We start from the raw sequence: 27,404 nt of genomic DNA on the forward strand, positions 1-27,404 counted from the left end.
AAGCCGTGCAGATTTTGCTCACCCGGAGACTGAAGGCAGGTTACATTCAGAAACCGTATCTCACTCAAAACAGCATGGATGGATTTTTTTCAAAGTTTGTATGCGTGTGGAAGCACCAAAGACACAAAATAACACCCCACATCCCAGAAAAAGTGATTTTTTTCATAATATAGGCACTTTAAAGAATCAGAACAGATGATTCAAGTGTGGAGACCATTGTTTTTGAACAATTAGTGTATCATAATTTTAATCTGGAATGCTGTTTAGAAATTACATTCATTTTAACATTTATCTTAACACACATCAACTAATACACATAAAAAACATCGTAGACTACTCATATGTTGTCAGATTGCCTGTCACTACTTCCAAGCATCTTCTGGAAGTTACTGTATTTATATTTGACAAAGCCACAGAACATTTAGTGAGTATACACTAATAAATACATATAGAAGCTATTTATTTCATCAGTTGAGGTGACACCAGTCAACAAGGTTATTTAGGGCTTATTTATAGTCTTTCTAATAACCCTGTCCAAGTACTAAGAAAGCAGTGTAACCCTACCTACTACCCTGAGCTCTGGGGTGGGGGTGTGGAGGGGGGGGTCCTGTTAAGTGTACTGTAAGTCTGTGCTACCAACATTGCCATCTTGAGTTCAGCTTGCTTCACGTTTTCTGCCTCTGTCTGTTCTTTCATGATGAAGGATGAAATCGCCCGTGTGCCCTTATGTGCTTCTGCGCAGTGTTTTAATGTGCTGAGTAATGTCATTTTCCCCGCCGTGCGCTACATTAAAATCAATTCGACACACCTTACAAAAAGCGTGGAGGTTGTCGATATGACTAGGTAAGATGCATGTAAATTGTTGCGCCCCAACACTGTCAATTTACAGCTATATTTCAATTTCTTTGCGGGAACACCGCCTTCACCTGCCTTTCTTATCGGCTCGCTTTCGGGTCTGAACTTTTCGCGAAGCTTGCGCAGAGATCAACTGCGCAACTGGGTTATAGCCTGCCAGGTTGAGGTGACAAACGGGTTGAAAATTGTATATGGTGTGTGGATTGTGTGAATAGGATACGCTTCATACAAGATCTGGCAATTGGTCAACATTAGACAAACATATTGGTCTGATTATTTATAAAGGAGTTTGGGCCATGCAAATTACGGGAGTTTCCCGGGAGAAATAACAAACCGGGAGGGGTCCGGGAGATAGGGCTAAAAACGGGAGAAACCCGGGAAAAACGGGAGTGTTGGTGTTAGCTATGAGCTAAGCTTTTGAAAACAGGTTTTAAAATAATCGAAATTCAACATTAAGTAAATAACCTCTAAATGTAGGAAAACTCTTCACAAGTTTAGAGATATTGGGCCCTATTTTAACGATATAAGCGCACGGCGTGAAGCGCATGGCGCAGGTGCGTTTAGGGCGTTCCCAAATCCACTTTTGGATTGGTCCGTGCGCGGGTTGTGCTTAGTGTCTTCATTAATTCATAGGTGTGTTTTGGCGTGTCATCTCCATTTCCCTTTAAAAGCCAGGCACGTTTGTACCTTTGCTATTACAATGGCTGATTTGCACCGTAATATTTTTATTTGTAATCTATATAATTTGTGTGCTGCTGCGCGTCCCTGTGTGTGTGTAACAAGCATAGTGTGTGTGCGCTGTGCACGAGCTTAGGCGCATTTTACTAATTTGTTGTTAAAATTACAATGAAATGATGCGCTATTGACTTTAGACCATCATTTCTCGCTGCCTCAAGATAGCAATACGCCAATAATTCATCTGAACACACCTCCCTGTAAGACCAGCACGCCCATGGGTGCAAAGATGGGCGCAGGTGCATTTGCTATTTAAACGACGCGGCCGCTGGACGGGTCTTAAACTAGCAAAGACACTTGCGTCGGGCTTTGCGCTGCGCTGGGTGCAAGATAGGGCCCATGATATGAATGCCACAGTACAGTGATGGGACCTTATCGTAACTCGTCCATGACACACCAAATAAAATCGGTGTAAATCAGAGTGAGAAAAGCAGCAGATAATCAACTAAATACAATGTAACTGCAATGTCATGGTTTTAAAGTCCAGTTTGGGACCTCTGTTGCATGACCTCCTCACTTAGGGATCAACCAGCCCAAAATAAAATAAAAAATTAACCGTCTTATCTAATAATATAAGATAAAGTAGTTATGCATCTCACCTGGCTGTGGGGCTTTCATCAGTGTGTGTGTGTTGTGGTGAGTCAGAGGAGGCAGGACCCTCCTCTCCGTCCTGAGGCAGCTCTTCACATTCGGCCTCACACTTCTCATCGTCTAACAGCTCTGTGATCTGAAGACAGAAATAAAGATGACACAAAAGGTTACCACTAAAATAATTCATTTATTGAGATGAAATAGCATGTGGAGACAATGTTGGTCATAGGACAAAAGGTTAACGGTCAGATTGACCTGATAACAAAATCCCATCAAGTGGACAGCTCTAAGTACATGTGAAAACACTCTCTGGACGCATTGAGATCTGATCACTAAAACCGCATTCGGAGGTGGTCTAGGTTTAAATGTCCACATTCCTATAGCAGTGAAAACAGGAATGTGCCCTGTGTCACATAAAAGGACCGCCTACTCAACTGTAAGCGGAACTACGGCCAGAGATTACCACAGTTACTAATTAAACTATTGTTTTTGACTGTATTATCTTTTTAGAGAAAATCCTGCACACTGACCATTACGCAAGCAATCATTTATTTAGAAAAATACAACGTTCCGGTCTCAGTGTCAACCTATAACCGATATACATTTGCAGTAAAAATAAAAACCTTTTTTAACTTTTAGACCTTCTCTTTAGTGCATCCATGGACAGAAGTGTAGAGGTGATACAAAAACTTTCTTTGATCATGAAGCCCAATGTTACTGTACAATTCTCTGGTTCATTCTATGGTATCAGTGAAGTGTATGAACAACAGTGACAAACGGCTGTCTCATATGATCGGGTCCAACGCGGGTTGAATGCGCATCAGCAAGGCGCAGCTGATAATCAGTCAATCCCTAGTGCATGACAAGAACAAGTAATTATACTTTGTTCCGTAAGACTTCTAAATATAGATGAAGCTAATGAGTAACGCATTGAAACCACGGAGACACCGGTAAGCAGAGAGAAAAAAAAATTTAAATTTTAAAAACATTTTCTTGGAAGGACAGGGAGGGAGTGGACAAGAAAGAGAAGATGGAGGGTTTAAAGTAGGGCTTAGTGAGAGCTCACTTTCATGTTGACTTAGCAATTTACCAATGTCACATTACAAATAATGTAATAAGGCAAAGTAGGCCCACCATGATACGCTATTAAACCTATTACACTGCTTGAAAACTTACAAGATATTGCATTTGTTTGTATGACTAATATTTAGCCTTTAAACATGTGTTGTTTACATGTGTCTATTGATTTTTGCATCTACGGAACAGTAACTGTGTTGCGAGGAGGAAAAGACGATGGAAAAAGGAAGAATACTTGGAGGAAAGGAATGCTGCTTTTGCTTATTTTAAAGTACTTTGGTTTATAAAAGATAGTGTGAAACGGAAACAGTTATTGCAACTGAATTTAAAACCTCCATATATCTAGTGAAATTATTACAAGAGAAAGATAGAGAGAGCCACAGGTAAGAGAATGAGGGAGTGATAGAGGGCAGAATGTAATTAATCTGACTATAAACCAGAGAGGGAGGAGGGGAAGGAAAGAAGGGAGGTAGCTGCTGGAGCGAGAAGGGAAGTAAATATGTAGACAGAAATAACTCATCATAATACCGACAGTTGACAGCATGTGAACAAGACACAACAGAAATCCTTGGGCAGTAGTTTACCAATGATAAATAGCTCCTCTCCATTTTTATTCTGCAATATCATCAACTGATATAACACACTAATGATTCAAGCTATACCTCAGTCACAAAAGCCTTTTTATTTGCTGTGTTTTTTTTGCAAGTGTTTAAAAATCAATAGGGGGGAAAACCCTGGAGGCAACCTGGGTTAAACTTCTCCTCTGTATGACTGTCCTAGTCTCTATTCTCTTTCTTCATCTGCCTCTCTTCTTCACTCCAGTTCTACAGCAACCCCATCTGCTGCTGTCACTGTGTCGTTGCTATGGCAATCCCTCTGTTCCAAGAGATCCGATTGGCTGTCAGGAAATTCTTGAATTGTCACATGTGCAGATTATGGAAGATGACTCACAAGACTCCTCTTAGTGTGTGTGTGTGTGTGTGTGTGTGTGTGTGTGTGTGTGTGTGTGTGTGTGATTGCTCTCATTGTATATATTTTTCTTATGACCAGCTTCTCAAATTCAACTTAGCGGTGAAAATTTATAGAGCCCCACTGTGAAGTGCATCTTAATGTGTAGGTGTCTGTAAACTGGTATGAAAATGTGTAGGTGTCTGTTAAATGAAAAGCTGAGAAATAATGATTGATCACCACACCCTGTTACTCCATATTACACAACCATTTTGCACCTAGTGTGCTATGTGTACTGTATATAACCTAGTCTTTTGTGCCAATTGTTGCAATAGCATTTACACAGCTCACCTTATGTTGGGAAAACTAGTACACAAAAATAAAGGTTAAAAACATGGTGGCCTGGCCTAGGAGTTTTAGAAGAGTATCATAACCGCAACATACCTGGTGTAATTCTTAAAAAATATATATTTAGAACAGCTAAAGAAAGACAGGAAAGAGAGGGGGGATGATATGCAGCAAAGGGCCTCAGGTACGATTCGAACACGGGCCACAGGCAAGGACTGAGTCTATAGGGGGCACATGCTCTACCAGGTGAGCTATAGGCCGCCACCTGGTGTAATCATTTAATCAATTAAAAAACTGAATGAATAATTGAAACTGAATGATCGTCTTAAGCTTGGGGATACCACCTCTCCATTACATCAAACTAAAAATAATATAAAGACAGACAAACAGCTTCCCGTTATCAACATCCAGATCAGTGTTCTTTCTGCACGATTTCATGGGCAGAATAAAATGTTTTGGACTGTGGGACCTAAGGACCTTGATTTAAAGTCTGATCTACATCATCATGTAAAATTCATTCAACTATTCAAGTTATTCACCATTAATATGAATGGACAATGCCATGAATATAACCTTGGATTATACACCATCTACTAAGAGAATATTTTATCACGGACGCTGATCTGTGAGATGGAAAAAATTAGTCTGGATATCACCTTAAATATAGAAGCCACCCTTGGGTATACTCTTTCAAATGCAGTGTTGGGGACCAAGAAGCTGGTTAAACAGTGATTTGGCTCAGATTGAGCTGAAGGCAAGACAAAGGATCTTGGCCTACATGTGAATCCCAAAGCCAGTTTCACCAAACTCCTACAAGCCGCCACTTCGCAAAATGGAGAATGTGCATTCAACACGAGGACGGCAAGGCAGACTGGTGGTGAGACAAAGAACTGCTTCACACCTGTGATAAGGTTGCACTTTTCCCATTGGCTGTCGGGTCTTTGAATGCACCACCCCGCCACTAGGAGGTGGAGATAGGATAAAAGCTGTCGGCACTACTGTTTCTTCGCTTTCACGGTAACCCCCGGTTGCTGACAGGAAGCACTAGTCCGGACTAGCTAGCCAGCATCACCTCTGATATACAAAGGGGATCCGAGGAAACACTGGCCGAGTATTTCCTCTATCTGCAGCGGGTTTAATCAGCCTGGATTCAAGAAAAGGACGGCGTTCTGTTTCTTGTTTTGTCGACCTGGATTACGTCTCGTCCCCTGCTCTGGACTAAACGGATCGTTAACCTCTGGCAAGATATTAACTGACAAACAACGCACACAGTAAGGAGGCTTTTACACAGTTCTGGGCAGACGTTAGAACTAGTGCGTTTTGGTTTGTTTATTAATGAGCAAAGGGTTCGCTACCGCTTGTGCCATTAATGTGATCTGATTGTAATCATGTATTGGCCATATCTGGTTATTAATCTGTTGCTGTGAATGTATAACTGATCACTATACCATTTGATTTTGTTGTGTTAAGTAGCTGGGTTAAAACCGTAAGCGCTACCTGCTAAATCACTCCTTTCACTGAGTTTACTTACTGTCCGCGAGATAATCGCGGTGAATCAGCTGTTAGCCACTGAGCTGGCCGTTATCGATAACTAAGATCAGAGTGTTTCTTTTCTTTCCCTCCTTTATTCTGTTCCTTTTACTAACACACACACGGACACAAGCTAGCCATGTAGCTCCTGAGCTAACGCTGCTAGTTTAACCACGTGGGGAGGCTTACGTTTGTACAGAGCTAACACAGGAACTACCATACCGGCTAAGCGTGCGCGTTGCCTAGCAACCCCCCCCGGCTTCTTCAGCCCCTCCTCGTGCACCCAGCACCACTACCGCCCTCTTGAGGCTAAATAGTTTTGTGCAGCTCACAGGAGCAGCCATTTTGGTAATTTTGTGTTAGAACTACATTTCGACACCGCCCCTCCTCTTTCACCCACCCACCCACACACCCACACACACACACACACACGTGTCCACGCTGCTTTGTTTTGCTTTGTTTTGGTTGTGATATTGTAAAAAGGTATATAAGTTCATTATTGAAGGATTATTGATTAGCTACTGATGATTGTGACGTTAATAAATCGTATTATACTTAATTAGCAGTTGCTTGTGATTATTTGTGTACTTGTTGTAGTAATTGCTGGTCGGACAGGCCCAAGCTCGAATTCACACCTTCCTTTGTTTCCTTTTTAAAGGATTTTCACAGAAATGAGACTGTTCCACAGTTTGATTATTGGTCCCTGACTTGCAGGGTGGTGCCCCGTTTTGATTGTTTGTCGATTTGACGATGTTATTAATAACCATATTCATAACTTTATTAATATTGATAAAACATCTTTCATAAATTTGCCAATGATCAAATCTGTACCCTAAGGAATCCAACAGCAGGAGTTGACATAATGAACAATGACACTTTAATTTATAACTGAGCTATAGGCAGTCATTACAATAGTGTGAATATGATTGAGGCCCCTGCTGAGTTAGTTATCAGAAAGGCTTTAAGGTGATGTAACAATATTAGAGCAGAAGAGTTGTTAAATCCACCATCAGGATGACTTGGAATGGTCATTCATACAGTAGAGCTGAAAATATTATCACTTTATTTAAGAAAACGTGTAATCATGTTAAATCCCAAATCAGAGTAAAAAAAAAAAAAAAAAAAGAATAAGTTGCTGTGTGTTTATGTGTATTACGTAGGCTTTTGATACAAAAGTACGACTTTGTATGGAGTGTGTTTGTTTGTGTGCCCGAGTGGGTGAAAAGACGGCGCGGAGAGCGCCCTGGAACAAAAGGTCTTGGCCTTGGCCCTGGTTTAGCGTTCCGGTCCAGAGTTTCGAGATGGAAAACGGAGAGAACAACAAGCCCCACTGACATCATTAGTTGAACTGTTAATGGGCCAGGAACACAGAACAATGACAACTGACATTACAAGTCTCAAACTGTTTTCAAGGCTCTTTTGTATGCCCTCTTCATTCTGATGTTCGATTATTAAATATCAATTCAGCCAATGCATTGTAACTCTATACAAAATGTGGATGTTACTGGTGTTTCACAGGTTTTACCATGTTTGACAAACAGCTTTTTCTTATTTGGAAAAACAAAAGTTGCATGGTCTTTTAGATTTATTTATTTTTTTTATATTTCGCCCCCTTCATTTTTGAACGCTATTGCTGCTAGTTTCTTTTTCCCTTTTAAAACCAACTTTACATGGGAAGGATCTGAGTGCTGCAGGATTATTCATTAATTGTGTATGTATAAGTGCAGGGTTTCATTTTTTATTTCCTTTGTTGTTTACATTAAAAACACAACGTCTCAGCCTTGTTATTTGGACCAGTTTTGTGCACAAGGGGGGAATACAGAAGAAGCAATGCAGTCACTGCCAATTTTTACAATTGAGTCAATGTGATCAATATATTGATTTGTTCATGGAAAGACTGGACCTGGGACATATGCTGGATGATGTAAAGAAGCTGACCTACTGTAGTTTTGGTTGTCAGACATTCAGTCAAGCAGCCGTGCCCCCCCCCTCACCATTACGAACAATCATATATGATGACTAACGTTTCAAAAATCGAAATCACTACCTGCTCTGCTGCACTATTAAACACACAATGTTTGGGTGATGAAATCACATAAATAAATAAAAACACTGAGATGCTCATCAGAGAGAGGGAATAATTTGCTCGTATTCACTTGTCTCATAGTAGAGTATTTTAAAATAAACATTTTAGCATTCAAGCGAGAGAAATAATAATAAAAAAAAAAAAAAAAGCTCTTAGAACAAAGGTCCAAACTGTCCTATGTAACATCCTCTCAGTGTGTTCTGGCTCATTCTTGTGTCACTGTACGGTTTACTTCCAGCGGTACCACTGGAGATAAGCCCTCTGGCTTAACGTTCCTGCAGTGAATGGGCTGAAGTGTGATCTTTCTCTCATCCTTAACACCCAATGTGTTAGAAACTGATTTACAGGCATTAATATCCTCTCCAACCACTCCTAAAATGTAGTCAAAGTCAACAGTGGGCTGTAGCTGCATATTTCTAAACACTTGATGTATAAAAAAAAAAATGTGTGAGCGGGTGTAGGTGGTGTAGGGGTGTGTGTGTACATACTACATAATCTCCTTTACTGTCCAACTAGGCCATCACCACCTCCTTGAATAACTCCATGTTCCAAATTAAGTAAGTCATTGCTTTACAGCTTATTATGGGTCACAGAATTAAGTAAGTGTATTCAGTATGTTCCAACCATAGTGGCTGTCACCTGCTGCTGAACATTATGACAACCTCTGGTGTTTGTAACATTACCCCATTGACCCAGTTCTAATTAATATCCATAGTCCAGCTATACATTCACTGTGGCATCACAAACATGGCTCAGCTCCAGAAGCACATGACTAAGTTGGCAGAGGCTAAGTAATAGGACACATCATCATTCATATATCTGCTAAGGTGACACAAAAGAGACTTGGACATATAAGCCTGACTAATCTAGCAGGCTAGAGAAGTGTCGCTTCTTCGATTATGACTGTATGGGGGTTTTTAAATTATCTCTGTGCATGTTTTACCTTGTGCTTCTGTGGCGTTCAACAGCTTTCAGACTTCAAAAGTTTACCTAGATTTGAACTAGTAAGTTTAAGGTTACATTCCACATAAAAGTGACTCTGGGTCTTTTTTGTGCATGAGACCAACATGTAAAACTGCCATCACATTGAGGGTTCAGGGCCAAATTAAATTAAGCCTTCACATTTTCTCTACAGCAAAGCCAACAGTAGCCCTGAAAACACAGAGATACTAGCTAATTAGGAGCGGATAGTCTGCTTACTTTACATATTTCACTATACACTAGTTCTGTCCTGTTGCTCAATTTCAATGTTGCTTTCTAATGCCACAGAATGCAATGTGGTTGTGGTTTATAACTAGTATATTTTCTGCCTAGTGTGCAAGAAAACGTGCTGAGGAATCAAAACGGACTCTCCAAGAGTCCAGCCATTGTCCAAGCTACGACAAAAATCCCACGGACTATCTCAGCACTGAACGCACGGATATGAGGACATTTTATATTCATAAAAAATGTTAATGAGTTCTGATTTTTGTTATTTTTCACTACTTTGAGCCAGATACCCTGGCAGAAAGGGCTTTAAACACTGAATCAAAACAAACACACACACACACACACACACACACACACACACACACACACACACACACACACACACACACACACACACACACACACACACACACACACACACACACACACACGTATCATCATAAGAACAACATGCCTCAGCACAGCCTTGCTCTCACCTAAACAATACTTTACAGTAATTGATTTGCCAATAAATAAGCCAAAATCCAGTTTAGCACATTAAAGCATGAAGGTTCAGACAGATATTTAGAAATTATGGTCGGGTTCGGGTCGGGCTCGGTCAGGAATTTGTTGTAAAATGGTGCTGCAGCTCCTTTAAGAGAGCTCAGTGTGTGTGGATGTGTGTGTGTGTGTGTGGTAAGTGGGCAGAAGAGAGATAGAGAAAGAGGAAGCAGACGTGTTGTAGATGCGACCGGAGCAGAGTTGGTGGAATAAGTTTAAGTTTTGTACACAGTGTGTGCGGTGTCCGAAATAAACCCCAGACTGAAAGCCAAGTTCATTCATTTACATTTTTACATGTGTCATTAGTATGAGAACATTTTTTTATTTTAACTGTGTCGGGCTCGGACATAAATTTCTTAATGCCTGTCGGGCTCGGGCCGGGTTCGGTCATGGCTCTGTCGGACACGGGCAGGGCTCAGACAGAAAAATTCAGCCCGATCCGGACTATCTATGGCACATCTCATTGTGCCTCATTGAGTTTAATCTTTTATGTGTTTCTACCCTTCTATTTTTTTCATGTCTTAAAATGTTCCTTCTCCCTTATTTCTGCAGTTTATTTCAATTGTTCTAACTAACCTGTTACCAGAAGCAAGTGTCTCCTGTGTGAAAGCGTGTGTGTGTGTGTGTCTGTGTGTGTGTGTGTGTGTGTGATATAGTCCCCTTCATGAGGGTTTGTTCGCACAGAGAGCCATCCCCAGTGTAGTGCAGGGGCTGTAGGTGTGAGTTGCCTGGTTACATCATCACCAGCTTCTTTTCTTATCCTTCTCCTCCCTCGCCAACTCTCCCTTCATTCTTCCTCTTCTCTCTCTGCACTCTCACCATTTCACCCCCATTTTCCTGGCTGCTTTTTCTCCCTCTACCTCTCGGAGCCACCCACTTTTTTTCCCTCTCTTACATAAGACACAGGGATCAGTGCACCGATGATTTGTCTTTACAGATTTATCACACTGTCCCTGCTGCTCCTTCTTCTTCTGCTCTTTCTCTTATTATGTCTATTGGTAATGTTATATTCTTTATTCTCATTCATCCGACACGTCACACAATAAAAAAAGTTGAAGAAACTGTAAAATAAAAATGAAATAAGACTGTTGATCTAATCTTAATCTAATTATCTTTCTTTTACAACCCAGACCTATTTGGTAGAGCTTCGATGTTTTTTCTTAAATATGGGAATGACATGAGAGATAATGACTTTAAGATTACATGGCAAGCAAAATTGGAGCTACGTGTCGTTATGACTTTACTTAAGAACACGCTAAAATAGAGAAACTGCAACAAAGAAGAAATATAAAAGGAGCGAATCAGTGGAGAAAGAAGAAAGGAAACTAAAATCTGAAGAAGGCCGTTAAAAGTAACTGAACAGGTGTAGATACTGTAGTTGCTGTATCTCTCCTGGCCAGACTTTCATGATGATGTGGCCTTTAACTTCAACATTTAAACATGCTATTTATATAAATGTCCTTGCTGTGTTGGAGAATGTTCTCTTAAATGTGACAGGAATTACGGCAGAAAGGCAACGTGAGATACCGATCAAGGGTAATTATTGTGTTCATGTATATCATACAATAACAGACTGTAATCGGGCCACTGTTAAATTAAATGTTAACTATGCCATTCCTTTTTCTGTGGGCACAGTAGTGACGCTTTGTTGCTGGGCAACAGGGGAAATGCCTTGTTTAGTCTGCTAGTCACGTTCGGTGTGTCCAATGTAAGACAACAAATGGTATTTATAGTTTGACGTAGCCAAAAAGCAGAGAGACTTTTTTTTTGGTATACGCTCTCAGCATTCATACTCTGATCTCGACACTGAACCCTTAGCACACCTCAGAATTTATTCAATGCTCTGTGTACAGTATGTGTGGGTGTGGCTAGATTCTGCTGAAAGATATTTTGTTAATGGAGAACTTTCTGTTCAGTAATTTTATGTATTGTACAACAATAGCTTGAGTACTTACATTCCCATACAACACAAGTGCTGCCTGACCTACTGCGGCTAATTAATAATTATCAGCCTGAATGGATTCCCTGTGGTTTTCTTCACTGGAAGAGATTTTTGTTTCTAGATATAATGTAGTAATTTAATCCCTGTTCAGTGGAGCCTGGTTGTGTAACATTTACAAAGTAGTATCAATGGAATCCACAAAGCCACTTGTAGTAGAACTGTGAAGTAATGCTTGTAATCTTTAACATTTTGAGCATTTCTTGCATTCTTTACTGGTGACGCCAACAATTACAAGTAATGATTTATAAACTAAAATCCAATATTTTTGAGCATATCAACATACAGCCAACTCATTTTGTTGATTTGTAATCACAATTTGCAGCATTTTGTGAAACGATACAATAATATGGTCCTAATATGATTCCACTGTCAAAGTCAAACAATACTAATGTACATACAATTTGTTTTATACAATATAAAATATTGAAGTGATATCAATAATCATCGTATAAAAGAGATGGAGTGATGGACACAGAACATGAAGAAGTTAGAAACAAAGGTGATGGGCAGTACCTGTTCATTGATGGAGCTGTAGTCGTTGGTGGTGGAGACGTCGTCGTCCTCGGAGTCAAACAGGCCATCCTGGTTGTCCAACAGCTCTGCCAGAACTCTGCTGACAGACTCCTGGTCTCGAAGGTCCTCTCCTTCTGTTGACAGACTGCAAACAAAAGACGAGTGTGTTGTTTTGGTTGTACACTGCCTCGCATGGGGTGTAAAATAATTACAATAGCTGAATAAATGCATGTATAAGTGCCACTGTTTGAATGCTTATTTGATGATATTGGTCAATTTGCACTCCCACTAAAGATTTGCAACCAAACAACTTTACAGTTTTGACACAAGACATTTAAATACATACTATACTGGCAGATCCACACCTTCTACGGCTCTATGCGCAGGAATAGAAATGCAAACAATCAAAAGAACCTGTATAACCTGTCTGGAACTTTTAAATAAATACTTGTCAGGCAGAAAAACATGCACTTGGTTGCCCTTAGCTCAGTATCTGATAGCTCAGATTTTTTGCAAAGGTACAATGATCGCGATTATTAACCACAATTATTAAACATGCCCTATGCAGGCATCTTACTGGAAGATGTCTGGTCCGAAGACGGCGGCCAGTGTCCCAATGTTCCAACTCTCCTGCTGAAGTGAAGCCACGCTGGCCAGGAAGCGGCACAGGAAACGCAGCAGGCCGTAGTTCAGCTGGGGAAGCTGCTGCAGCAGGTACTTCAAGTTTCTACACAGATCCTCTTCATTGCTGTAATCTGGGGATGTTTAAGAGCAGGACACCAGTTATGATTACATGAGAGTTTGAACATTGTACATATCGTACATACTACATGGAAAAGGCTCTTTACTATTAGAGCTTGTACACTTTCTTCATGCTGCATTCAATGTTGCTACAACGCTACTGTATTTGGAAATGCTGTGGACTGAATTATGGGTTTTCAAGTCCTTTGTGTTCCTTCACAGTTGACCTTAGAAATTCTTCACTCAAGAAAATATGCAGACACCGATAAGATTAATTTACAATCCTCTGGGAGAGGCGAAATGAGGTGAAACAGGAGATGGCATTAGAGAGGAAAATGTAGTAGTATAGTAGTGCCATTATAGAATATAATAATACATACAGAGATACATTTATGACATGGAGAGTCCCTGCAAACTTCTCCACTGCTATAACATGCATGACAGCAATAGAAAAAACCTAGAGATTAGAAAAGATCAGAAGAGGAGAGAAGAAATGTGGAAGTGGAAGATTTGTTGAAATGATTATACATTGTCCATTAAACATGTGTTGCCTGGACTGGTCTATCTATAACTTCTATAACGTCTATAACTAACAGCAATTCACATGATTATGCTTTCCTTGTTTTTTCCAAATTTTGCTAAAACATCTTAATGAAAAAAATAAAATAAGAGCGAGAACACAGTTCTGACTATCAAGAGGACAATATAAACAAACAACCATTTCCATTTAAATGGAGGTTAACATTTTTTAATCTTTATGCAATAATCACATGTCCATATGCATACAGTACATTGAAAGCATTAATGGTCATTACATTGTTTTCAATGTATACATGTGCATTATGTCAGTACTGTTTTAAGACAGACATAATACACCATCTACTGTAGGTACATGCAATACTTCTAACCGCCTAGTGTTATGAAAGCATCTACTGTTGCCAGTTTCTTCTTCATTTAACCATCGTATCATTGCACTGTGTACTCACAGCTCAGATAACTAAAGTCTGCAAGACCACAGTCATAACTGGTTTCGCAAAATCAACTTAGATAAAAATCCAGAAATAAGAGACAATAGTTTGTGTTTCATACTTATGGCTGCCTCTCTTTTTGTGCCTTAATATTATGTAAGCTTAGGCACTAAGCAGTACATTTGTAAGACCGTCACACTTCACACCAGGACTCATGGGGAGTAGATAGAAGTACAAATGGGTGGCAAAAAAGGCAACATTGTCTGCTACAAGCAAAACTAACATCATGAACTGACTTCAAAATAAGAAAACATCAGATTTTGGTTTCAAAGTGATAAAGAGAAAGAGGGTGGGGTGAGTGAGTGATTGGAGAAATAGAGAAGTGGGAGAAGCAGTCCCTGTCACACACCTTGATGTAGCTGTAGAATGTGCCCCTGTATCGCTGTTGGGATCACCGGCTCAGGAAGCTCCTGCAGGAAAAGTCGGAGCAAACTGACCACTGACGCCAGGTCCGCCTCTTTCTCTAGCTCCACCTCCTCACCACTGTCATAACGCTGGCGCAGCCAATCCACACGCTCTGCATTGCCATTAACAAGGAAGAGCCCTTCCAGGTCCAGATGACCTGGGGACACATACAGCAATAATTACTTACCTTAAATACATACTGTACATCATTATTCAATTTCTATATTTTTATATTTTCTGAGCTTGGTTTGGTTATCTAGCCAACATCCTTGCTTTTAAAGCTGCTGTAGGTAAGATTGTGAAGATCCAGGACTTTGCCAACAAATTTGAACATCGACAACTTCTCAGTCCCTCCCCCCTTTCTGCTGAAGTCCAAATGGTCTCATAAGCCCCTCCCACACAAGGGAGTGTGACAGAACTAATGGCATGTCAGACAACATTTTCAATAACTAAACACCAACACAATGCTAACTTTACTCACCAACAGTAAAACGATGCTAACTAGCAAGCTAGCGTTAGCCATTTCAGCATCATATCAGACCGACCACTGTGCAAACGTTACTATTATCCTCACCAACATAGCTTTGTGGACTTTTGACCACTAATAACCAAGTGAAAGATAAATCATTCATGGTAATTATGTTACCTGTCGAGAAGAAATGCGGCTACATCTGCATCGTTCTTCAGATCTTTAAAATCCCGGCGCTCACGCCACCTCTGAAAAGCCACTCCAATGTTCACCCAAGTTTAAGGAAACCAAAGCCGGTCTTGGGGAAACCTTTCTGCAGCTTGTGCGCGGGGAAGGGGGTGGGGAGAACGCTATGCGTGTGCGTGCCTGAGCAGTGATTGACAGGCAGATAGACCCCCCCTGTGGCCCTGATTGGAGAAAATCAACCGGGAGAGGTGGAATTTTGCCAATCGCACTACAGGCTGTAGGTGGATTTTTTTTATATTACATAATTCATGTAGTTCTACTGGAACATAGGGTCAGTTTCAGCAAATATGACAGAAAGTTAGTTTTATAAGACTTACCTACTGCATCTTTAAACCACCTAACCTCCAGGTAAGCCAAAAAAAGGAAGCTATGAACAAGTGTGATTTTTAGAACTCTTATTACATATGGAGTGCTCATAATTTATTATAATTTCTCTGCTGCTGCTACATTAATGATTCAAACTGACTCTTCGTCGCCACTAGTTCCTGGCCGTCGGCTTGGTGTGTCAGGGCCCTAACAACAACAGTCTTCCAATATTTACAAATTGGAGTGGCTTTTTTCATTGGTGTAATTCATCTGGACTTTGTGTATGTGAACTCCTCCCTTATTAGTATGAAAAAATAGAGCACACTTACTTATCATTCCTGCGTGAGTGAGTGTTTGTGATTAAAAGGATAAACCGATAGCATCCGTCGGTCCTGTCAGGGCTTGAGCCAGTTTTACAAAAAGAAAATGTAATATTACTTTTTCTCTCCTTTACATAATTAAAATGAATAAAATCACCTGTACTTAGAGCTGTCCACTTGTGATCCGATCACAACCAGCTCAGAACGGGGCCACAATCAGAGCACCAAAATAAAACAAATAAAACACCTTTTCACATCACAATTTCAGGCACATAGCTGATGTCCTCATCATATTGTTGATCAATGATTAAATAAAAAAAATAGATAAGCCCTATTTAACACTATTTCTAAAGATTTGCGTGTATCTACCAAAGCAGTCGGCTCCTGTTTTTTGTATTGTATGAGCGATTAAATCTGTCACAGATGCCACAGCTTTGGTCCGACTCACACACCTTGAAGTGAGTTCCATTTCTTATCTCCGTTTTACATCAGATTGCCTTTTTACTACATATTTGCAACATGCTCCTACTAAAACCTCAGACATCACACACAAATCAAATAAGAGAGATTAAGGCCTTTTCGCTGGCTGAATAACTTCTGGACTGGCAGCACCAGTCTAATTAATGTGCCAGCAGAGGCCCGAGAGGATTAAAGACTTATTACATAACCTCATATGGTCGAGCGGCCCCTGGGTCACACACACCACCATCCTGCTTCACTGGTCAATTGAGGGGAATTGAGGTGAAGCTTCATTCCAATAGTCAAAAAAAAATATTCACTGACTTGACAGGTTTTGCAAGAAAATCTCTTTGTGACTATCTCCACACTCCACAACAGAGGAGTAAGAAAGGAATAAGAAAAGGAAGCTTTTTCCATGTCATATGTGTTCGACATTCTTTCTTGATGTGCTGATTAGGTTTCACAAACCCCCAGGCCTCATTAAAACACACTTACTCACTTACTTTCTATAATATGTACTGTAGATCCATAGTACTGCTGGCCTTTCTCTTAATCTTTAAATCTTAACATTAATTGATTCCTTTATTTAATATTTATTGCAAACGATTTCATGACTTTTCAACAGTTCCTTCATTTTATGGGGGGCCTTTTTACAGCCATCAAATTGCTTCTACTGTAAATCAATTCTATAAATGGATCTTTACATGCTTATGCAAATTTGCACAGACCACAGATGATGAGACCTAGGGAAACAAGTTAAACAACTTTAAATGACTTAATTTCCCCTTTTCTTCAGGGTTCACGTCACCAACAATGCATCCTTAACACAAAGTCGATTGACTGGTTAGGTGTCTTACTGAGGAGTATATGTGTTATGCAACACAAAACTGGAACTGAGGGTGTTATGTACTGTAGCCAGTACCATTACCAACCAAATGCAGATAAATTCTGTCTGTGGCTGGTTAGTTTTGGTAGGTTCCCCTCTTCACTGTTAAAGTGCCCATATTATGAAAAAAACACTTTTTCTGGTATTTGGGGTGTTCTTTTGTGTCTCTGGTGCTTCCACACACATACAAACTTTGAAAAAAATCCATCCATGCTGTTTTGAGTGAGATACGGTTTCTGAATGTGTCCTGCCTTCAGTCTCCGAGTGAGCTGTTCAAAATCGGCTCGGACTGTGATGTCACAATCCGAAATGAGCTGGCTAACCGCAACCGTTAGCTCGTAGCGTTAGCATTAGCATGCTAACGCTAATGCTAACACTAGCATGGTACCTCGTTCTCAATAGCAAAGCACTACTACAACACACACAAATTCACCATAATCTACAGAAGAACTACTTACATGTGCGCCCTCATTTAAAAGTCTCCCAGCTAATCCTGCCTTGTAAGTGACTGAAGTTGGAGAAACAGCCTGTCTTTTACTTCTATGGAGCTAGCTAGCTGACATGATCTACATCTGAGCTACTGAGCATGTGCGAGTGCAATCAAAGATAGTACAGAAGAAGAAGATGAAAAGAGGTCTCACTCTGTAGCTAAAACAGAAACCAGGTGAAAAGAGGATCTACAGCAGGTAGAGAGAGCTGTGCAGTACAACAAAAATATGGTGTTTTTTGAAAATTAAACCATGTAAACCTATTCTGGTACAACCTTAAAATACAATTATGAACCTGAAAATGAGTATAATATGGGCGCTTTAAGCTCTTCTGTTTTCACAAGTTCAGCTGTATTTGACAGAGCGGTTATGTAATGACGAAGGAAGCGGACCGTGGCTCTGTCTGCCGGTGCATTCAGAGTTCATCTTATCACATAAACTGGATCTCCACTAATGACATAGTTTGGGTTTATCGAGATGCAAAGCAGTCAACAGCAGCAGGGCGTGCTTGGGATACCGAAACATTACAGAAAGTAGTGTTCTCAGATGTTCTCAAACTCAGATATAACAGAGCACTCAGAAGTATGTACTTAGAAGTGATAACAAATAGTGGAATTCAACTGGGCTGAAACTGGTATTGGTAGTCTTATTCCTGCTTTCAATCTTAAATCATGTGAAATGTCACTATGGTTCTGCATTCAGTCAAAAAGGAAAAATTCCATGAAGGTACAAAGTCCTGTGTTACTTTACTGAATATAAGGTTTTAAAGAATGAATTATGTTTTGTTTGAATGAGAGAAATTGTCATTTTTTTTCCATTCAAAAGTTACATATTTTTGCTTTTAACAAAAGCTGAGATGAATGAAACATAATCCAGTGTTACTATAATACAGTGGGAGAACGTAGGTGCATGTTATAAGTGATATACAAGAACATAAAAATGTTAGAGATTGTGTTTCATTCAGTATTTGGTAAATTACTGTATATGTTCGATGCTTTTTGCTTTCATTTTGAAGAAGTTACAGTTAACATTTTCCATTCAATCAACAATTCCTTTACTGTTGAATCTTTGGTTATATTTAAGAAATAAAGTGGAAGAAGATTATAACACTCAAACACACTTAGTCAATTTCTGCAAACGTGGGTGTGTATGAGTCAAGCAAATGTATTTGGTGACAGATTTTATTGGGTCATCAGGCATTATAATTTACTGAAATTGCTTCATTGGCGTCATCAGCATTCGTTGATACTTTAGGTTTGTAAATATTGATTTGATCGAAACGATCACATATTGAATATGAAATGATTTTAAACAAAAGATCTGTAGCCGAAAAGTAAAAAAAATTAATGTTGGCAAAAGAAGTGGCTTGATTTTGGGGTTTAAGCATCACTGTGTTTATGTGTGTATGTGTGTGTGTGTGTGTGTGTGTGTGTGTGTGTGTGTGTGTGTGTGTGTGTGTGTGTGTGTGTGTGTGTGTGTATATATATCACTTACCATGCTCTTCGATGTAGTCGACAATGTGTTTCACCAGTGCAGGAACCTCATGGCCACTGATTGTGTGAGTGCGCGTCACCTCCTCCAAAGGAACGCCAAAAACACGTGTAGTGCTGGCTGAGCTACCGCCCTCGTTGCCTGGCAACGGAGACACGCTCTTCCTCATTGCCTTCTCCTCCTCACCACAACCCCGCCAAGGCCCTCACGTCTTTAGGAATAAAAAAAGAAACCCAGAAGGAGGGAGATCAGACAAAAAAAAAAGTGAAATGGAATGATTTACAAAATAAGAGTCTTGGTAAATCATCTTCAGTCATGTTTGCAAACCTCCCCTCATTATATTTAACCAAGAAAGAAGGGGGGGCGGGGGGGCATATGTTATAGTTAATTCTGTGTCTGGGACTGGGGAAAATCTACTGTCCAATGATCACAAACAGATTTAGGTAAAGTATCTGAGTGGTGGTGTTGCTGTCAGACCAGGATTTCCCCCTGTATAAAGTAGTATTTTATCAATTTCTTTTTTTTTTTTTTTTACATTATATTAACATGATTCAGTATCTGTCATTTCCTCTTCCATTCCCATGCAAATGTCATGCTGTGAATGCCTGAGTCAGACAAAGGGGTGGAAATCAATCAAGGCAAGCTAAATGTACAACAATCATGTCTGTTCAAAGTTTGACTTTGACAATGGTTGTTTGGTGAGTGCAAACAGTGGCAGGTGGTGTTCAGTGTTCTCATCGGGGGAGGAGGAACATCACCAAATGTTTATCAGAAAATGTAAACTGGTTTTGTTCCAATTAAGCTTACAGTATATGTCAATTAATATTGGTAATATTGGTCTTTTAAAGATATAAAAGTGTTATCACTAATACAATAACAACAGATTCAAAGTGGTCAGCTGTTTGTTGCTCCTCTAAATACTCTGATAACTAGTTTAAAATCAGTTTGTTGTATTTAAGGTCAGCTTGTTATAAAAGATGACATAACGGAACACCTAGTAAGGAATTCAAGGCCATTTTTGTATTTACATTAAAAAGGTCCCATGACATGGTGCTCTTTGGATGCTTTTATATATCCCTTAGTGGTCCCCTAATACTGTATCTGAAGTCTCTTTCCCGAAATTCAGCCTTGGTGCAGAATTACAGCCACTAGAGCCAGTCCCACAATGAGCTTTCCTTAGTATGTGCCATTTCGGTGTCTGTAGCTATTGAGGAGGAGAGAGGGCGGGGTAAGGTGGAGGGTGGGGGTGTGACCTTGACCAACTGCCACTTTGCTCGTTTGAAAGCCATGATGTCTCTCTCTCATGGGTGGGCCAAATTCTCTGGGCGGGCAAAGCAGAGAAAGGAGAGGAGCTCAGATCGGCCCATCTGAGCTTTCATTTTCTCAAAGGCAGAGCAGGATACCCAGGGCTCGATTTACACCTATCACCATTTCTAGCCACTGGGGGACCATAGGCAGGCTGGGGGAACGCATATTAATGTTAAAAAACCTCAAAGTGAAATTTTCATGCCATGGGACCTTTAAGCTTTAGTAAGTAAATTGTCTAGGTCAGTGCGCAGGATAGGTTTTATTCTTACATGATATTCAGAGTGGAGATGTGCTGATTTTCAGCATTATGACGAAAGTGACTTGTTATGTTTTCCTTTACAAGAACTAATGTGCTGAATCAGTTAGTATTTTGTTGCCAAGTTTAGTTAATAAGCCTTGGATATATCAGCTGTCACAATCAAATCGAATCAAAGTGAAGTGGGACCATTCCTTCCTCCGGCAATGGATGCGCCTGCATGTGTGTGTTTACTCACCGTGTAGCAGTGAAAGTGTGTGTCCTCTCCTCCCCTAGCCAGTGAACCACCAAACCATCTATGGCTGCTTCAGGTTGTGGCAGAAGATGAGCCGGTAGTTCCTCATTGACGGACCGCTAATCCCTGTTGCAGGATTCCCTTCTAGCTACGCTAAGGAGAGACAGAGAGAGAAAAGGCAGAGGAGGGAGGAACATAAGAAAAGAACGAAAAAGAAAGGGTGAAGGTGGGGAGAGAGAAAAAGATGGAGTCTGTTAAGTAACAATCCCTGGTATGTTTACAAACATCTGAATAGCTATAGTACTTTCTATTGTAATGTAATGCAATGTTACAAGCTGCGCCGTATCAACAGCTTTTACATTTTCTGTTCTCAACACCTGCTGTCAAGTGTTTGCTAGGGAAGATAGTATGGTGCATAAGAAGAGATGCATGTTTCTAGCAGCAGCAACCATTTCATATACAACTTGTTATCACTTAGATTGTATTACTTTCTGCTTAGTAATTCTGGTTCTTATCAAATTCTTACAATTCGACGGGTTAGGTTGCCATAATTAGTAAGGTGTCATAAAAGACAATGTATGCCTTTGCATTGACCAGTAATACAAACTTAACTTTAAAATTCTTGCTATACACACAAATCAATAAAAGATGCATGGGCCGTTCCAACACAGACATTCACTGCAACATAATGTGGGTACCACAGATAAGGACTTCCATGCCATATACTAGTACTTCTTCTGTGCAGAAGTCACACAAACGTTCCTTCATCTTGGACTACAGAATAGCCAGTGTGTTTAAAGGTCCCATGACATGCTGCTTTTTGGATGCTTTTATATAGGCCTTAGTGGTCCCCTAATACTGTATCTGAAGTCTCTTTCCCGAAATTCAGCCTTGGTGCAGAATTACAGCTACTAGAGCCAGTCCCACAATGAGCTTTCCTTAGGATGTGCCATTTCTTTGTCTGTAGCTTTAAATGCCATTGAGGAGGAGAGACGCGGGGCAAGGTGGGAGGTGGGGGGTTGTGGTGTGGCCTTGACCAACTGCCATGCTTCGCTCGTTTGCAAGCCATGATGTCTCTCTCTCTTTCTCATGGGCGGGCCAAATTCTCTGGGTGGGCAAAGCAGAGAAAGGCGAGGTAACCTTTCTCCTTATGACGTCATATGGGGAAGATTCCAGATCGGCCCATCTGAGCTTTCATTTTCTCAAAGGCAGAGCAGGATACCCAGTGCTCGGTTTACACCTATCGCCATTTCTAGCCACTGGGGGACCATAGGCAGGCTATGGGAACGGATATTAATGTTAAAAAAACTCATAAAGTGAAATTTTCATGCTATGGGACCTTTAAACAGCCAAATGTGTGGGAGAATGAGATCTCTTAAAGTAAAACAGTTTTTAACTTTTTTATTCTAACATCATGTAGTTGTGTTATGGCTTTAACTTAAAAAAACAAATAACCTGACTGGCACACAAATACAAATACATTCCAGCCCTCACACTAACATTTGTATCAGAATCAAACTAATTTAAAACCTCTGAATGTGTCAGGTGGAGGAATGCTTAAGCCAGTTTAATTCAGGAACCAAGGTCCTCTTTTCTTTTTTTGTCATTTACTGTTTTTGCTGCTTAAGGGTAAATATCTCTTTAGTTTTCGGCACACCCCTTCCTACTTTCACTCCATTTTCCATGCCGTTTTCCCTTCTTTTCTTCTCTCCCTTTTTATTCATCTCCACTCCTTCCTCTCTAATGGTATCTTCCTACTTTGAGGCTTGAGATGTCATGTTGTCCAAGTGTCAGCTAGAGGTGAGGACAAAACACAATATAACTGATACCGGTTAGGCTAGAAAGCTGTGTCTGTGTTTGTGTGTCTTGCATGTCTGTGCATGCCCCTGTGAATGTGAGCAAATGTCATTTTGAATCTGTGTATGTTAGGTGTGTGACTGTTAATTGTTGCAACTTAAGCATGCAAGCGTGTATGCATGTGTTTATGCATGTACAGTATGTCTTAAGGTTGCTAGAACACACAGTTCTGTTTTTGAGAGTGTCATGGAGTCAGAAAGACACAAGAGACAATGAGAGGGAGTTAGGAAGAACACCTGCTGGAAATAAACCATGGTCCTTCATTTGCACACATGCATGGGGTTGAGCCTCAATATGTAGGGTTTGCTCTAATCTGTTAAAAGCAGCTATCTAAGAGCTAAGAGTTAGATCAGAAAATCCTAACAGTGCCCAAAGCTCTTCAAAAATCATCCAATAAATCAGCCAATCAGCAATTATAATCACGTAACAATTCTAGCCAACAAGCATTTGCACAAGCCATTTTTTAGGCCTTTATTTCTGACAGGACAGCTTTTAGACGTGAAAGGGGAGAGAGGGGGGGAATGACATGCCGGTCGGAACAAACCTGCGGTCGCTGTGTGGAAGACAGAGAGTCTCTGTACATGGGCGGGCGCTCTACCAGGTGAGCTACCCAGGCGCCCAACAATAAGCATTTTTAAGAGTTTTGGCAACTACAACATGGAAATAAAATCCTGTGCCATGGTATGAAAGCTGTAAAACCCAATGCTCAGACTGCAGTAAATGTTACTGTGTTTAGTGGGAAAGCGATGATTCAGAATTACAGCATTGCCATGTTTCTTTGGTATTCAGCTCAATGGCAGATGTGCCAAAGCCACTTTAAAAACGGGTGATTTCTTTTCAATGAAGATATTGTCTCTTTATGTAATACATTACATATAATTCCAACCAAATGTACAATGTTAATAATAAATCAATATATTTCTATAATGAATAGCTCTATATAGGACTGCAACCTGAGCAGTATTGGTGCAATGCAGAAGCTATTAAGCTACATAGAACAAAATAACAAACATTAACCAAAATCAATCTTTCTATAGCACAGGCAGCACTGAGTTTCTGCCTTAAATGGCCTTGGTCTAGCCTCCTTCACATTTTTCAGTCGAACCAAAACTATTAGAGTTAGCTTCACTTCGCTTCCACCTGCAAGCTACACTGTACTTTAAGAGGTTGACCTATACATTTGTATGACTCACAGACAATATGCCAGGAGTAGGCAGGATAGAGCGGTCTGCCAATATGGAGGAAGCTTTCACTTGAGCCGAGTCATAGCGTACATAGCCAAGGGAGCTTCCTTTTGGTCACATTAATCAGGGCTAACAAACAATGTATGACATAGTCATTGCTAGTCCACCGGCACTACCTGGGTACCCACAATATAGTTTCAAGTTTCACAGTAGACTGAACAGATATTGCTGTTATTTGCTGACATTTTGTTAATTGACTTTAATCTACCAGGGATAAAAGCATGTATGAACTCATGAACTAAACAATTGCAGAATTTTAAACTGCACTTCTCACTGACACAGGCAACTTTCTTTTACCTTTTCCAAATAAATGTTTCTCTAAAGCCATTAATACGGTAAATCGTTTTAGTCAATACCTGGGACGCTTTGATTGATGTGTCGTTTTGGGATAGTATTTTCTGTCAAAAAAGTGGTTATTATTATTAATAATATTAATAGATAATAGATCTTTTGATATTGGTTTGTTTATTTCTGTGCAAAATCATTTTTCCCGTCTTACTGAACTCTTGACAGCGTATTCAACATCAAACTTATTTATTTATTGTTGGCTGGAGAGCTGGACAGGTTTTCTATTACTTATGCTTATTAAATAGGGGTGTCAGGAGTCTTATGTTTGCTCATAAAGATGGCTGAGTCCTCTAAAGGCATTCTTCAGCCTCTATTCTTTCCAAAACCAACTGACCTGCTAGGTCCTAAGCCTCTTTAAAAGCTAGAGAAAATCCCACTATTGGAGCTGAAATTCTTGTATTGGGTCAGGGCCAAAATTGAGGTATTGAAACCAAAGGAGGTACCACAAACCAGAGTGTGTTGTTCTCAGCTAACTGAATGGATATGAAAAACCGTAACTACTGCAAAATGTTGATTGTTGTAAAATGATTATTTTGACGACCACAATTTTGAGGGGCTAAATAGCACAATACCATAGTGCATACAACCTTTAAGCGAGGGCGGTCCTGTTACTGCCAGGCTCAACATTGAGCTGTAACAGACAGTTGAGGACAATGACACTCAGAGATTAGGTAACTCAATGTTCCCAAACCAGTGCCTTGTCCGCCATGAAAACTGACCCTAAAAAGGCCTCTGTAGTGAGGATTTGGTCAGTAATGGAACAGTCTAGAATGGCTCTGTCTGTGTTTCTTTCTGTCTGCATGGGTGTCTTAATCTCAGATATCATGCTTGACAACCTCCTCCTCAACAATGAGGCACATTGTTAGAAGGGAAACAGAGAAAGTTAAGGCGGTGCACTAAGAGAAAGAACAAGTAAGTGAGAAAGAAAAATCTAGGACCAGAAGGAGAAAAAAAGGCCAACGGAGAGAATATGAGAACACAGAGAAAAGTATACAAGGGGAGACACAACAAGACAAGCCATGTTAAGACAGACGTGTGAAAAAGGGTCAGCAAACCTCATTCATTTCTGGTGGATTACTTTGTAATGTGAAACGGAAAATTCTACGGTTTACATTGCGACTGTCAAAACTAAATTAACTTTCCAGGGTTGTAAAATCCTTCCTTGTAGTATTATAAACTGCTATACATTGTTTTGGCATCTGATAACTTAAACGTTCAAACTCATGAATCTACGAATTAAAACTGTTTACATTCTGTGGTAGCCAACCACAACAAAAGTTAAGATTAAGTTAATATTTTTATACTATGATGAAATAATTTCTTTGAACTTTTAAGAGACAGAACGGACGAAGATAAACTTAAAAACCTTAACTTAAAAAAAAAGAGAAAACAATGTATGGTATGCACCAGACCTATTTGGAAATCTGTACCTTGGTTCTTGATCTTGATCAGAGTATTCTACCATAGTGGTGGCAGCAGTACATTTAAAAAGCCTAGTGTATATCAGATTTCAGTTGGCTTCTAAAAGCGCCACCTGCACACATCCAGAGATGAAGCTTGAACTGCGCTCTGCAGGGTGGCAGCACTTAAAGCAAATGTCTTTTAACCCTTGTGTGGTTGCTGATGTTCCCGGTTCTGGTAGACCCACCGCATTATTAGGCTTTTAAACCAATACAGCCATAAGAATTTATGTAAATAATACTTAACAGATGTTTACTTTAGCTCAATTACCAATGATACATACATCATTTATGGTTCATATTTGCCATTTACCCCTGTGAGATCACATTTATGATCATTTTCGGGGTTTTTTTGTGTGAAAACAAGGAAATTAAATTATAAAAAAGGTTAAAAAAAATAAATAGAAACAATATTTTTGATCATTTTTAGTGCTTATTTCTTAGAACTTAATCAGAACAGGTCAAAGTGCTTGAAATGTAACAATTGTGTAACTTTGTGTGGGAATAGCAGGTGCAGAAAGACAACATTCCCCACACACACACACACACACACACACACACACACACACACACACACACACTTAGGAGGAGGACACAGTTAAGTTTCATAGCACCTACAATTATTACACTCATGTCCAGTAGACACAAACACCTCACATGTAACAGTTATGCGTGTGTGTGTGTATGTGTGTGTGTGTGTGTGTGTGTGTGTGTGTGTGTGTGTGTGTGTGTGTGTGTGTGTGTGTGTGTGTGTGGGGGTACCGTGTGCAGTCATAGAAAATAAGTTATTTTTCATGTTCTTCACAGAAAATGAGTCAAGGCCAGTGAGTTTGAGTTAGAAGAAATAATAAATAGCATAATTTTTCTTTTAGCAAACATTGAAAACGGGTCTCACAGACCTGAACACCATACAAGGGTTAAAAGAAAGGTGACCGGTTCAATACCTGCAATACTGTTTGACCCTGTGAAGTAGGCTTAAGGGAGACATTTAGGCTGACAGCTGGTTCAGATATTTTTGAGTGAGTTAAACCAAATATTAAACAAGCAACAGAACACATGGGGAAACAGCAGGAATATTTAGTGAAGATAAGATGACCAGACTCTTCACTGAAAACTGGTGCAAGAATATGGACAAAAACACCCCCCCAGATCCTAAATAATACAATTTCAACTGAAAGATCAAGAAGTGTAATATTAATTATTGAAATAGCCATTGCAGAAGTAAGCAAAACTCTGTGCATCAACAAATACAAGAGTACATTCATATTCTATAAAAGGCAGTTTTACATGCATCACATACGAGAACAAAACCCCCGTTATGATTCATCTGTGATCTGCCAAATAGCCTCAGCACCATCAAAACACAGTGAACGACCAACAAAAAGAAAGATTAAATATTTACAAAAGGTTCTAAATAAATGAA

The 27,404-nt window shown here is 39.9% G+C and overlaps 1 protein-coding gene across 5 annotated transcripts in view; it reads right to left on the reverse strand.

The window, feature by feature from the left end:
• Positions 1–27,404, reverse strand: part of fam13b (family with sequence similarity 13 member B) — an 80,646-nt gene that overhangs the window by 39,325 nt on the left and 13,917 nt on the right. For 3 of the 5 annotated variants that reach the window (XM_039812789.1, XM_039812786.1, XM_039812790.1), the window contains exons 2-7: positions 21,076–21,220; positions 19,277–19,484; positions 14,553–14,765; positions 13,012–13,189; positions 12,435–12,579; positions 2,190–2,317 (exon numbers count right to left, since the gene is read on the reverse strand). In XM_039812789.1, the coding sequence (XP_039668723.1) occupies positions 2,190–2,317; positions 12,435–12,579; positions 13,012–13,189; positions 14,553–14,765; positions 19,277–19,442 (830 nt within the window). In that variant the 5' untranslated portion in view covers positions 19,443–19,484; positions 21,076–21,220. Of the gene's footprint in view, positions 1–2,189; positions 2,318–12,434; positions 12,580–13,011; positions 13,190–14,552; positions 14,766–19,276; positions 19,485–21,075; positions 21,226–27,404 lie in introns of all 5 variants that reach the window. The other 2 variants (XM_039812788.1, XM_039812787.1) reach the window with 2 other exon arrangements.

The sequence above is a fragment of the Perca fluviatilis genome, chromosome 10 (assembly GCF_010015445.1).
Source record: "Perca fluviatilis chromosome 10, GENO_Pfluv_1.0, whole genome shotgun sequence".
NCBI classification, from domain to species: domain Eukaryota; kingdom Metazoa; phylum Chordata; class Actinopteri; order Perciformes; family Percidae; genus Perca; species Perca fluviatilis.